Source organism: Schistocerca piceifrons, chromosome 2 (genome assembly GCF_021461385.2).
Source record: "Schistocerca piceifrons isolate TAMUIC-IGC-003096 chromosome 2, iqSchPice1.1, whole genome shotgun sequence".
Classification (NCBI taxonomy): Eukaryota; Metazoa; Arthropoda; class Insecta; order Orthoptera; family Acrididae; genus Schistocerca; species Schistocerca piceifrons.
In genome coordinates this window covers 292,767,275-292,781,752 of record NC_060139.1, presented here as the reverse complement: position 1 = coordinate 292,781,752, position 14,478 = coordinate 292,767,275, and the positions used below count along the sequence as shown (strand labels likewise).

Sequence of the window (14,478 nt, the reverse complement as noted above, 5' to 3'; positions counted from 1 at the left end):
TTTTTAGTAAAGTGTCTCATTTTCCAGTAATTTTGAGCTTTCACTCTCATTATGTTTTATGAAACTTCCTAGCAGATTAAAAGTGTGTGTGTGTGGGGGGGGGGGGGGGGGGGGGCTGAGACTCAAACTTGGGACCACGTTCTGAATTACCTCAAAGAAAAAGATTTATTAACACAGATGGCAAGCGTTCAGAAAATATTGTTCTTGTGAAACACCACTGGCCATTTATTCACACAACGTAATGAGTGCTATCTACTTTTGAATTCCATATGCCTGGATTTTCAAAAGACTTGACTCCATTCCTCACAAGCGGCTTCTAATAAAATTGTGTGCCCATGGAGTACAGTCTTGAGTTATACCATTGGATTTGGGATTTCTTGTCAGCTAGGACACACTTCACAGTAAGAAAGTCATTAAGTGAAACAGAAGTGATACCTGGCATTCTCCAAGGAAGTGTTAATGGTCTCTTCTGTTCTTAATCAATATAAATCATTTAGTAGATGAACTGAGCAGCCGTCTTAGCTTGTTTGCAGATGATGTTGTCGTTAGCCATCTGGTAGACTTGTCAGAAGATCAAAACGCAGTATCAAATAATTACCCGGGATATCTTCGTGGTTCGAAAAGTGGTAATGGGCCCTGAGTAATAAAACTCATGAGGCCCACCCCATGAGTAATAAAAGAAATCCATTAAATATCATCTGCATGTTACATGATATAAATTTGTATCAATGAAAATAACCACTTTGTGAAAACATGCAATTGGATAAATAAAAAAATCTAATCACCAAGCAACAGCAGGAGAGCACATATATCAAAAGATATTGACATTTGCAAGCTTTTGGAGCCAGTGACCTCTTCAGGCAGAGGGGTTGAAGGAAAAGGAAGAGTACTGTTGAGGCTTAGGACATGGAGAGAGAGTTCAGAGAAGTATCCCAGAACCCCATGTCAGGGGAGATGTACCAGTTGGGATGATAAGGAGACTGGTTATTGAGGACTGCACCAGGATTGAGAGTTTAAAGGTGGTTGATGGGTAATATGCAAGACAGAGATCAGTATAAGTTACTAAGAACAAAAAGATAAAGTGTATTGCATGTGGTAGAGGTGGAGGGGGAATTGAAGGTCAGAAAGTAAGATAGACTGGAGGGAACACAGAGAAGAATAGTAACTAAGAAGAAATTCAGAGATCGAAGAAATTACCATAAATTAAGGCCACGTGGATAGCAAGAACCAAGGACATGTAATGCCATTTCTCACCTATGGAGTTTTGAGAAATTGGTGTCTCAGGGAAGAGTTCAAGTGTACAAGTGATGAAACAGTCACAGGGGTCATGACTGTCGTGTTGTAGAGCATGCTCTGCAACAGGATATTGTGTTTTGCCAGTATACACCCTCTGCCTATGCCCATTCATTCTGCCTGATAATTTGGTGGTTGTGACGCTAGTGTAAAAGGGCAAACAATGTTTGCTTAACAGCTGGTATACGACATATTGTTTCACTGGTGGCTGTCCCTTTGATAGCATATGTTGCGCCAGTTACAGGGCTGCTATAGGTCATGGTAGGAGGGTGCATAGGGCAAGTCTTAGAGTGGGGATAGCCATAGGGTAGGGAGATTTCAGGAAAAATCTGCTTTTGATCTAGGCTGAGGTGAGAATGGTAGAGTATTGCTGTAGAGGGTCTGCATCTGAACAAATATGTTTGCCATGAATGCCAAGGCTGTATGAGAGGGAACATTTGATGTGGAGAGGATGGCAGCAGTCGGCATGTAAGTACTATTGTTTGTTAGTAGCTTCAATGTGAACAGAAGGATGTAGCTGACCCTCGGTGAGAATGAGGTCAAATCAAGGGAACTGGTATGGGATTTGGAGTAGGACCATGTGAAATTTAGGTTTGAGAATGTATTTAGAGATTACAAGAATTTGAACAGGGCAGCTCACCATGAGTCCTTACGCCAAAGATATCATCAATGTATCTAAACCAAACCAGGGGCTGAAGGCATACAGTTCCTGTTAAAGTCCACCTCCAAGTGAACTGTTAAAAGGTTAGCATAGGAAGGAGCCATCCTGGTTTCAAGGCCGTGCTCCTGATCTGCTTGCATGTCGGACCCTCAAAAGTAAAGCAGTTGTTGTTAAGCATAAAGTTGATGAAGGTGAGTGGGAAGGATGTCATGGGTTTGGAATCAGGCGAGTGCTGACTAAGGAAATGTTCAGCAACAGACAGACCACATGCATGGGGATGTTTAAGTGTTTAGATTTGTCTAAATACCTAGGGATTAGAATTGATGAACAATTTAAATTGGAACCATCACATAGAAAATTTGTGGGTAAGGTGAATCAGAGGCCGCATTTTGTTGGGAGATCACGTAGAGGGTACAACAAATCTACTAAAGGACTGCTGACACTATGCTTGATCATCCTTTTCTGGAGTACTACTACATGGTAGGAGATCCATACCAGATAGCATTGACATAAGACATAAAGAAGTTCCAACAATGGCCGCTCATTTTGTATAATCGAGAGAGAGAGAGAGAGAGAGAGAGAGAGAGAGAGAGAGAGAGAGAGAGAAAAGTATGTTCATGCATAGAATATGCAAAGCTGGGGTGTTAGTCATTAAAACATGCACACTTTTTGGGTTTTGGTGAGATCTTTCCACAAAATTTCAATTGCCACCTTTCTCCCCGAATGTGAAAATGTGGAGAAATTATCATCACACTACAATAGGAGAAATTGGAACTCACAAGGAAAGATTTGTGTTCATTTTTCCCACATGCTCCTGAAGAATGGAATGGTGGAGACACAAGTGTGAATTGCAGAGTAATGTTGTAGATGTGAATGTAGATGGAGTTGTAGATGTCAGGAAGTTTAAAAACAGTGCATTCTCCATTGCAGGGTAAAGGTTTCATTCTAGATGATTCGGTTTTTTGTTTCAGTATTTCAGTTATTATACTAAGCTTTCCTAGCTTTTTCAGCACATGCCTTAGAAAACCAATTTTTAGTTTCCTATACTTTCTCTTTTAACAGTGTACATATGGTGCTCTACAATCTGTTAGGATTTGTAATCCGTAATTCATCTTAGTCTTCATTGATCAAGTGTTTTTAATTCCTTGTGACAGTTAGAGCAGAATATACATAATTATTTATATAATGTAACAGTACTTACGAGGAGATGGTACTGAGCAGCAGACAGTCAAAAGTCATTGTCCAACGCGCGCGCGTACACACACACACACACACACACACACACACACACACACACACACAATAAGCTGTTCCTGCTTCACTGCTAACTACACAATACTCGCCACATCTTTTTATATTGCCAGGTCCACTTCACCAGCGACATTCAGCTGCTCTGTCGTGGCCCCTTAATGTCAGGAATGGTGTCAAAATGTTTTCCTTTAAGCATGTCTTTAATGTTTGGGAAGAACAAGAAGTTGCACAGTACAAAATCTGATAAGGCAAATGTGGGCACAGGAACACTTTTTCCAGCCAAAAACTCGCGAATCAAAAGTGATGTGGGACACGGAATGTTGTCATGATGAAGAAGGAAGCCATTGGCCCAGGTTTCTGGTCTCTTTTTTGATATGAAGAAACAAACAGTCTTGGTTGCAGGGACGTATTTATTATTTATTTACCAATGCTGTGTTTTCGCCTGATTCGGGCATCTTCATATTGGCAGAATATTAGGTGATGGTAGGTATGTGAGATACCAAGCATACAGAACATCCCAGCAAATAACTGCCCTCGTTGAGACATGTGACGTGTAATGAATGCAAAATGGGATCAGGCCTACATAGATGTCATTATGAATACATATTGGAGATGTAGTTGCTCACATCTGGGCTATGCACACAATAGCAGCTATGCGTGTTCTATAGTTTGACCTGGGTGCGTATGACCCCAGTCGTTTTTTGCGCCCTAAAACCAAACAAAACAAAACCAGGCTATGCACAAGTGCCAGGTTTGTGTGGGCCAGGGAATGTCTGATACTGAACAGTTGAAACTCATTGTGAAAGTAGGAGGAGGGTGGGATCCAGAGAAAGGACATAGTATGTTTAGGCTGTTGGGGGGGATTCCGCAGGATGTGGGCTCGGATTCTGGATAGGGAACGGCATACTTTTCCAAACTATTGCAGAAAGATGGAGCAGGGGCCCATTATGGTAAGGATGGCATAGGGGAATTGGGTATGATGAAATAGGCAAACAAAGGTGTCACAATTGTGAGAGGAGTGTGGTAACAGAAAAGGGGCTTACCGTTACATAAAGACATGCAAAAACATGCACAAATCTGCAAAAAATGTGTAAAACTATGTAAAAATACACACAAATATGTTAAAAACGAACAGAAAGGTGCTAGATAAGGAATGGATGACGTATGCAAGTTTGCATGTGTTGGGACGAGGGAAGAGAGAGGGAAAGAGGATTGGTAGATCCCAAATGCATGTGGCACAGCTCATCATGGAAAATAGAGGGCAAAATATGTGAGGGTGAAGTACAAAATAGGATAAGTAGGAATAAATATAATTATCGATGGGAATAATTTGGGGCACGAGATGCAGCAGCAACAATCCGCACGGGCTATGCACATATTGCATGTCCTCACACACACACACACACACACACACACACACACACACACTCCTAATCCTCCCTCCACCCCCAAAAAACAGCTGCAGAGGAATTCCTCAGAAACATGAAAAAAGCGTTCAGTCCCTTTCTTCGTCAGATACAGCTGATATATATGTGTGTAGGTTTGGAGGTGGAACGGTGTATTTCTAATTCATCCCTGTGTATTGAACAATGCACTTGACTTCTAAATGTGGAAATAGTCTAGTCATTACGTCAATAACAATGTGATCTGAGAAGTATTAACTTGAAGTTGACCAAAATCCTGTACAAACTGGTCACACACAACTTCTCTGGTTTGATACCTTATAATAATGTGACAGGAAGGATCATGTGAAGGCGAATAAATGTCCCTGGAAGTAACATTTGTGAAGTTGTGGGAGGATATCATGTGTCTGAAACTTGAATACTGAAGCCTGTTGACTACAACATGATTTGGTTATTGGTGGTGGAACGAATTTTCTAGTTTTCAAGGAGATGTCAACTAGTGTTGTACAGAGCATGCAACAAGTGAAGACATCATAGAGTAATTACTCAGGCAAGCACTGCTTCTACCAATCTTCAGGAATTGTGTGAGAACTACATTCATTGAAGTATGAGATAAATCTGTTTCCCAAATGAAGCTGAGTAGGGAGAGTATAATTTCCTAGGATCTCAATGTGAGGTAGTGCAGCTTTGTGCACTTGGCTTTCTTGTGACCAGGTGGAGTGGCACATGTTACAGACAGTACCAAATTCCACTACCATATGAAGAAGAGGCAGTTGCATATACTACTACTGCTTTCAACAAAGCCACTGACATTGAGGAGTATTAAATTGTGACAGGTGATTATTGTCGTCTCCATTATCTTGCTATTTCTCCCTCTAAAGAGTTTGGAGACTTTGATTTCTCATTACTTTTAGCACTGGCCTTATTTCTGCAGAGCTGAAAACAATTTGGGAGGAAGTAAAACACACACTTTAAAATGCCTCATCATCCAATAGCTTGCATTAAAGGCATGACAGTCATGACTTTGCTCCACAGTATGCTTGTTTAGGGCATTTGTCCTTAAAGGCTACATTATGGTATTGACCAATTTGTCTCTCCCCCGTCCCAATCTTTTGCATTATGGACATTGAATCTGTGACTGTAATTAAAATAGCGGATGGTTTGGTGAGATGGTTTATACTGACACTGTTGATTTATGAGTAACTCTGCAGTTTCAACCCAAACCATCCACTGCTTGGAGATTGTGTATGTGACCATCTTCCTTTTTTAACTACTGGTATTACTTTAGTATTCCTATCTGCTGGATCACTTTGTAAATTGATAGATCATTCATCGGAAACATTTAGCTCTGTTTGTAAAGCGCACTGTGGTAATGCTCTAAACAATAAATATGCATAATATTTTTTTTAATTTTTTTTATTTTTAGGTCATTATAGACTTCATACAGTTTTGCTCAAGAGTGATGTATTCAGATAGCACATTAATTAAGAATGAAACGTTTTGCAAAGAATGTACACAGTATAGCTTAATCACTGAGCATGAGCATGTTTTGTAATAAAAGAAAAATTCATCCTGATGAAGCAATTTATGTATTTTTAGTGCACTGAAGCTGAGGAAAAACACTGAAACAATAAAAATTGAATTTGTATAAAGTGTTGCTAACTAAAATTAATCAAGCCTGAAGAAGTCTGAACAGGTAACTTTTGCCACTAAAACCCAATAACGTGAAAGTGAAAGCTTAGAATATCAAAAAAATTGTGGTGATCATTTTTAACACTTTTCAGGTAACGTGGTTTTTGTCTGAAGAAAAGATAAAAGTGCAAAAGTAGATGATGATGATGATGATGATGATGATGATGATGATGATGATGATGATGATATTACATTTCTTTTCTCCAGGTTGCTTCAGATCTCCTCATTCAATGGAAAGATGAATGCTCTTAATGAGGTTAACAAAGTAATAGCTAGTGTAACTTACTACCCTCATCGTCACACTGGCTTAGAAGAGGAAGAGTGGTTGACAGCAGAGAGAATGGCAGTAAGATCTACATATTTTTAATTGCTTCTCTAGTGTTGTTAAGTAATATGTGGTTCTGTGTTGCTCCTGAGTAGTCATTCTGACTTTAAGGCCCTTTTGTATGGAGTTGCACTCCACCCCCCCTCCCCTCCCCATCCCTCCCCCCCCCCCTCCCCTCCCCATCCCTCCCCCCTCCCCCCACTCTCCACCCTTCCAGCACTGTTCACACAGTATTATTTCAAATTTAATTTTTTACTTTATTTATGAGTTGCATATAACATACAGCAGAACACAGAGCTTTATTACTTCTTATCTTCCATTGAACATATTTACAAAAAAAAAATGGTTCAAATGGCTCTGAGCACTGTGGGACTTACCCACTTCGGGGTCATCAGTCCCCTAGAACTTAGAACTACTTAAACCTAACTAACCTAAGGACATCGCACATATCCATGCCCGAGGCAGGATTCGAACCTGCAACCGTAGCGCCGCGCGGTTTTAATAAGGACCTGTCTTTCCTTTCTTACACCCATTAATAGGACCTGAAAAATTCACATTTGTGAATGTTGTTGTGAATTCTGCCTCAAAATGCTAAAATGGTAATTTAGGTGATAAATATTATTTCGCTGTGAATTGTACCCTGAGGTACTATTTTTGTCGGAGATAATTTAGAATAGCTTTATTTTCTGCAAATAAATATAAGAAATAATTTTCAGTTAATAATATTGTAATCTAGCGAAGCTCAGTTTGGGAAAAGAATATATGTAAACATACATTGGCAAAACTAACAGCACACCTATATATGAACACAGTTGCTATTCACTTGCAGTCTGGTACCACATTGACTTTAAGCCGTAATTTTTTAATTATATTCAAATTATAAATTAAATTGTATTTTAAAGTATTTAAATACCTCAAACATTTCCAACCTCAGCAACCAGTTGTGCAGTAGCTATTACCAAATGCATTGCACATTCTGTTGTGTTTGACTTTGTGCATAGCTTATTGATTCATTTCTTACTTTAATTGTGGTAGGAAAGTTCTGATAAAATGTAAATACTTCAGGAGTAATGGAGACCACTCGCCAAAAAGCAGAAATCTTGAGTCATTGACAAGGATACAAAAAGAATAAAACTTGCTAACTTTTGGAGTACATGCTGTCTCCAACAGGGCACATGCACACGCACTGCCCTAACCCCTTCCTTCACTAACTGTTCAACATCTCAACCCTTTACCTCCTGGATTCCATCTGATCACTGTTGGTGCCAAATCCCTGATGCCCATGACCTTGTTGCTATTGAATACTGCATCTCCCAACATCCTTCAGCCTCCAAATCTACTTCTTCATTCCTCATATTCCGTACCAAGTATATCCTGATGCACAACTATTTCTCTGTTCAGGAAAAGGTATATAAACAAATAAAAGGTATATAAACAAATCAGCAGGGTGACCTGCATGGCACCCTTCTATACAAAAGTTTTTATGGGCCATCTAAAGGAAACCATTGTAGCCTCTCAAAATACCTCATCTGGTTCAGGTTCATTGATGATACCATCATGGTCTGGACACGGGGCCAAGTTACCCTAAACTCGTTCCTTCACAACATAAAAGCATTCTCTTCCAGTCACTTCAGCTGGTCCTCCTCAACCTTCCTGGATGTATGGCTCCAGCCACACCTCTGTCCGTATCAAACTCACCAGCCACCTGCAGTACCTGTGTTTCGACAGCTGTCGTACTTTCCACACCTCAAAAATCCCTTCCATACAGCCTGGCCACTCATCTGCTGTGATGAGAACCCCCTTGCCCTGATACGCTGAAGATCTCAAGGGCACCTTCACTGGCTGGTACTACTACCCCCCCCCCCCCTCCCTCCTCCCACGCAAACCTACCGTATTTACTCGAATCTAAGCCGCACTTTTTTTCCAGTTTTTGTAATCCAGAAAACCGCCTGCGGCTTAGAATTGAGTGCAAAGTAACCGGAAGTTCTGTAAAATGTTGGTAGGTGCCGCCACAATTAACTTCTGCCGTTGAATATATGTAGCACTACACAGGCATGCTTTGCAGGCACAAAGATAAATACTGGTGCCAAAACCTTTGCGTCAGTAAATAAATTAAGGTGGAAGACAAGATTTTTTCTCCGCCCCGAGTTTCGGCCACTGCATTTTCATACATTATCCAACGAAGTAAATACAAATTTTGTATTGTTCATCTTCGAATGTAGCAGCCTTTCAATGTACTACGAAAATCCGACTGGCAAGACTGTTTGGGATGTTTGTCAATACGGCCAACTCTACGTTCTGAATTTTTTCCTACTTATGACAAGAGATGGTTACTAATAGGAACTTTTATGAATTGTGAATCACATGCAGTATTCTCTTCACTATCAGAATAATACGAATATAAACATTTTGCCATGTATTCTTTCGTGTTTGCTGCTATCTCATTTAAATTCTGTCTGCCTAATAAACTACGAAACTATAGTGAGACAACAGCAAACACGGAAGAATATACATATCATGCCATGTTTATATTCGTATTATTGTTACGCCGAATAGTGATTCTTATGCTGAATAGTGATACAGTCAGAAATGAAGCACGACAACTGACTAGATTTTTAAATCTAAGATGACTCTAATTTTTGTGCGGAATGTAATGTACTAAAGAGGCGACTGCAAAGATTTTCAAATGAAGAAAAATTTTTGTTAAACTCTCCTTCAGAACATCTTCTATCACACACAGTTCTTGTTGATTATTATCAAAGAAAGCAGCAGTGTAAGTAACAACAAATAGCAGTCTCTTGCCATTGTTTCGCTAATGAGACGATTCCTCTCTCTCTCTCTCTCTCTCTCTCTCTCTCTCTCTCTCTCTCACACACACACACACACACACACACACACACACACACACCTAATCCTCCCACCACACCCAAAAAACAGCTACAAAGGAGTGCATCCCTTGTCACTCAGTATCATCTGGACTGGAGCAATCGAAGCATATCTTTCATCACCTACCATCATGCCCTAAAGTGAGGGACATCTTTCTCTAGAAACTTCCCGCCTCTCCCATTTTTAGGTGGAATTCCATTGCCTACCTACATAACATCGTAGTCCATCCTTATGCCATTCCCACTCCCAACCCTTCGCCACAGAGACAATATTCCTGTGGAAGACTCAGGTGCAAGACCTGCCCAACCCACCGACACAGCACTTTCTACTACAGTCCTGTCACAGGCTTATCCTACCCCATGAGAGGCAGGGCCATATATTAATGCAGCCAATGCATATACAAACTGTGATACAACCACTGCGCAGCTTGTTACGTTAGTATCATAACCATCCAGCTGTCCATCAGAATTAATGGCCAAGAACAAAGTTGACCACCTGATGGCACGACATGCAGCTGTGCACAACATGCTAGATATCAATGGCTGCTTCACAACCTGGACCATCTGGATCCTTCCCCCCATCACTAACTTTTTCGAACTACACAGATGGGAGTTATTCTTGCAAAACATCCTCTGCTCCCTTAACTTTTATGACTTCGGTCTCCATTAACCCACTTCTCCATACCTTCCACCCAACAGTTGCCCCTTCTTCTGTCCTATCATCCCCTTCCAATTCACATCATTTTAATCATGTGCCACTTCACCTGGCTCTCCCATATGTGCTCACATGCATATCCCATGCACCTGCCACCCCCCACTCCTTTTCCTGTGTTCCCATGCAGCAAACTGGCTGCCTCCCTGTAAGCTGCTAGGGCTACTCACTCCCACCAAACCCTCTTCCTGCCTACCCCCCCCCCCTCCCTCCCCATCCCCAAACTAACCCCAATCCCACCCTAGCCCACTCACAATTGCAACCCTGGCATTGTGCGCCCAGCTTTCACTGTGAAAGGGTGTGTGTGTGTGTGTGTGTGTGTGTGTGTGTGTGTGTGTGCGCGCGCGCACGCGCTAGATGGAGAAAGACTTTACTCTGAAATCTAGAAAGTTTTCTCTTTTTTTTTTTTTTTGTGTCTCTATCGATGACTCGATGCTTCTGCTTTTCAGGCAGCGGTCTCTTTTACTCCTAAAGTATTTACATTAATTCTTGCTTTGAAATGTGTGAAGAGAACCAAAAGGAACCAATACATATCTGAGAACTCATCATAGTGCAGAATACAGGGAACTTTTTTTAGCAGTCTTCTCTTGTACTCGTGCTCTTATATGCAGTTGAAGTTAAAGAAAAAGACACACAAATTACAGTTGAAGGCAGTGCATATTTGATGCTTGTTAGTAAGTGTTTGCACTGCAATTGTGCCAATTTCACCATCAAAATTGTGAACTGCATCAATAAATAATTAGGTAAAAAAGTTTCGTCCACTTCAGTTCCTTATAGAAATTCTGAAAGAATTCTGTTTCTTTCAAAGTACATTGAAGAGCCAAAGAAACTGGTACACCTGCCTAATATTGTATAGGGCCCTCGCGAGCATGCAGAAGTGCTGCAACACGATGTGGCATGGCTTCGACTAATGTTGAAAGTAGCGCTGGAGGGAATTGACACCATGTATCCTGCAGAGCTGTCCATAAATCCATAAGAATACAAGGGGTTGGAGGCAAAACATCCCAGATATGCTCAATTATGTTCATGTCCTGGGAGTTTGGTAGCCAGCAGAAGTGCTTAAATTCAGAAGAGTATTCCTGGAGCCACTCTGTAGCAATTCTAGAAGTGTGGAGTGTCACATTATCCTGCTGGAATTTCCCAAGTCCGTCAGAATGCATGATGGACATGAATGGATGCAGATGGCCAGAAAGGATGCTTACATACATGTCACCTGTCAGAGTCATATCTAGACGTATCAGGGGTCCCATATCACTTCAGCTCACACAACTCACACCATTACAGTGTCTCCACCAGCTTGAACAGTTCCCTGCTGACATGTAGGGTCCGTGGACCCATGAGGTTGTCTCCATACCCGTACACATCCATCTGCACGATACAATTTGAAACAAGACTCGTCCAGCCAGGGGACATATTTTCAATCAACAACAGTCCAATGTCGGTGTTGACGGGCCCAGGCGAGGGGTTACAGTGGTGTGTCGTGCAGTCATCAAGGGTACACGAGTGGGCCTTCAGCTCCAAAAGCCCATATCGACGGTGTTTCGTTGAATGGTTTGCACGCTGACACTTGTTGCTGGCCCAGCTTTGAAATCTGCTGCAATTTGTGGAAGGATTGCACTTCTGTCACATTGAACAATTCTCTTGAGTCGTCAATGGTCCCGTCCTTGCAGGATCTTTTTGCGGCCACAGCGATGTCGGAGATTTAATGTTTTACTCGATTCCCGATATTCATGGTATACTCATGAAATGGTCGTATGGGAAAACGACCCTGAAAATTGTGGACTTGATGCTAATATTGATAGTTTATAATGACTGTCAGCTTTGTCGTACTGCCACCCTTGCCACTTGCCCCAAGTACCGTATTGACCCAATTATAAGATAAGGTTTCCTCCCAAATTTGTAATTTGAAAAATACGGAGTTGTCTTATATTTGAAGATTAAACTACTGCTGCCGAGATCAACATTTTGACATTGTTTAAGAGATTAATATAGTGTCATCTTACGTTCCAAGAAGCAGCTTTGGCTATTGAGGTTTTACAAATTTATTTTGAAGACTTCCAAAGGGTAGAGCCTATCAAACAATACTTGCATGTGAATAGGCCCGAGGATTCTCAATATGCCAAAGCACTCGATATAATATCGACCTTGCACAATCACTTGATGTTTGACATGTGGTACTAGTGCAAGAGATGGATAAGTGAGAAACTATGAACTAGCCTCTACAACAGTATAAAGGTCTGCTTAAAAACAGACAATTTTGTGAAACACAGGATGAAATAGTATTAAATTCTATTAACGTGAGCAAACTTTCGTTGAATTTGAACTGGTTTTCAGTAAAAGTTCCCATACATGTTCGGGTGTGGTATACATACATTTAAGCCTATTTTAAGTAAAGGTAACATTCAAAGGCTGAAATTTTGTTTTTCATCATTCAGAACCCAAGTCAGTATTTCATTTGGTTATGAGACCCTAATGATTTCCTGAGTGTATTCCTAATTAAAAATTTGGTCACTGTTCTCATATTAGAATTCCAAGGAAAAACGTTTCCGGCTTTTAATCAGCTTTAGACCAAGATAGTGACATTCAGATGAAAGGAGAAAGAAAATTAATCTAGAATTAAATGTCTAACATACGAAATAAATCACATTAAACTGAAAGCAGTTGTCATCACAAGAATAAATTACAGTGGAAAGACCCATTGTGAAGATAATACCAATCGATGTCACTAGATTGAGGAACGAGTGAAAGTTCGAGAATTGAACTGAATCAACATTGCGATCTTTTATTTATGTACTAGTTATTGTTGTTATATATGACATGCACCCTAGAAGATATTACTGTTTGTGTTCCTATGTTGCTCAAGCACAGCACTGCAGATGTTGGAGGAGAACAGTGACACCAGGGGAGTGTTGATTTTGTTGTGCTGTCAACCATGAGAATCTATACTTCATACTTTGGCTCTTTATGGATTTCTACCTTGTTTAGACTGCACTTTGCGTGAATCCATCTGCAGTACAGTCGAACTGTCTTTAGAACTGGTCAAATACTCATTTCCTGCAGAAGATGCTAAAAGTCTAGATTGGGGCCAGTGGTGTACTTAAGCATTTCGTGCATTAATGTTGTCGATGCTCACTGCTAGATAGGATGAGAAAAATAAAGGATGTGTCAGCTTACGGTTCTACACAGCCAGTGCAAGAGCAGCAAGCAGATGATATGTATGGAAGAAAGAGACATTGCAGCATTCTCATGTCAGTATAGAAACAAAATCCGCAATGTATTCAGGAAAAGAAGGAAAAAAAGAAAAGAAAGCAGCTGTGATCTCAGGTCCCAGTGTATTCATAACCTCAGAAATCTCAATATATTCAGAAGAAACAGCCAAATATTTTCAGTATATCCATTGTGGACAACCAACTGCGACTGTGATATAAACTGGCATTTATTTGGTAATAAATATGCAATCAGTCCCTTTTTATGATTTATTCAACCATGAACACCAAGTGTAGCTACATATTGTGTTTGTGTACATAATGTAATAATACATGTTATAAGAAGCAGTCTGATGTGAATATCACAAGGCAGTGCACTGTAAGTACCTAAAACATAAAGAAACTTTCGGATTCGTAAATGTTTCATCGCTGATTACCAGATTTCCATAATTTGTGCCAGATACACCAGCACTGCATCTAGCTACACTTGGTCCACAAGATCATGTTTCGATAACACCTCCATCTGAAGATGAGCGTGCAGTGGTTCAAAAACATGTTCATGGTTGAATAAACCATAAAAATGCGACTGGTTGCGTATTTATTACCAAATAAATGCCATCCGAATATTTGCGACAATGAAGATGTAAGTTTCATAGCTGTCCTAGTAGGATGATGATTAAAAATTGTGAGAGGTACCATGTTCAACAGGTTATATAAGCCAAAAGGCTGATGAAAATAAAAATAAATATAAAGAATTTCCTTCTGTTTATTTTACTTCTCCGTGTATTACCAAAATGTAGACAATATTGTGAAAATGACTGTTGCTACTCACCATATAGCGCAGATGCGTGTCGCAGGTAGGCACAACAAAAAGACTGTCACAAATATAGCTTTCAGCCAGTAAGGCCATTGTCAGAATAAACTGCATGCACACTTACGCAAATGCAGCTCACACACACGACTACTGTCTCAGGCAACTGGACTACAGTGCAAGCAGCAGCAGCGGCGCATGATGGGAGTGGCGACTGATTGGAGGTAAAAAGGAGGCTG

At 40.5% G+C, this 14,478-nt stretch overlaps 1 protein-coding gene across 1 annotated transcript in view; it reads left to right on the top strand.

The window, feature by feature from the left end:
* The window catches only part of LOC124777808 (probable ubiquitin carboxyl-terminal hydrolase FAF-X), a 301,616-nt gene that overhangs the window by 73,268 nt on the left and 213,870 nt on the right, over positions 1-14,478 (top strand). The window contains exon 8 of the mRNA XM_047253324.1: positions 6,508-6,646. Coding sequence (XP_047109280.1) covers positions 6,508-6,646 — 139 coding nt within the window. The remainder of the gene's footprint in view (positions 1-6,507; positions 6,647-14,478) is intronic.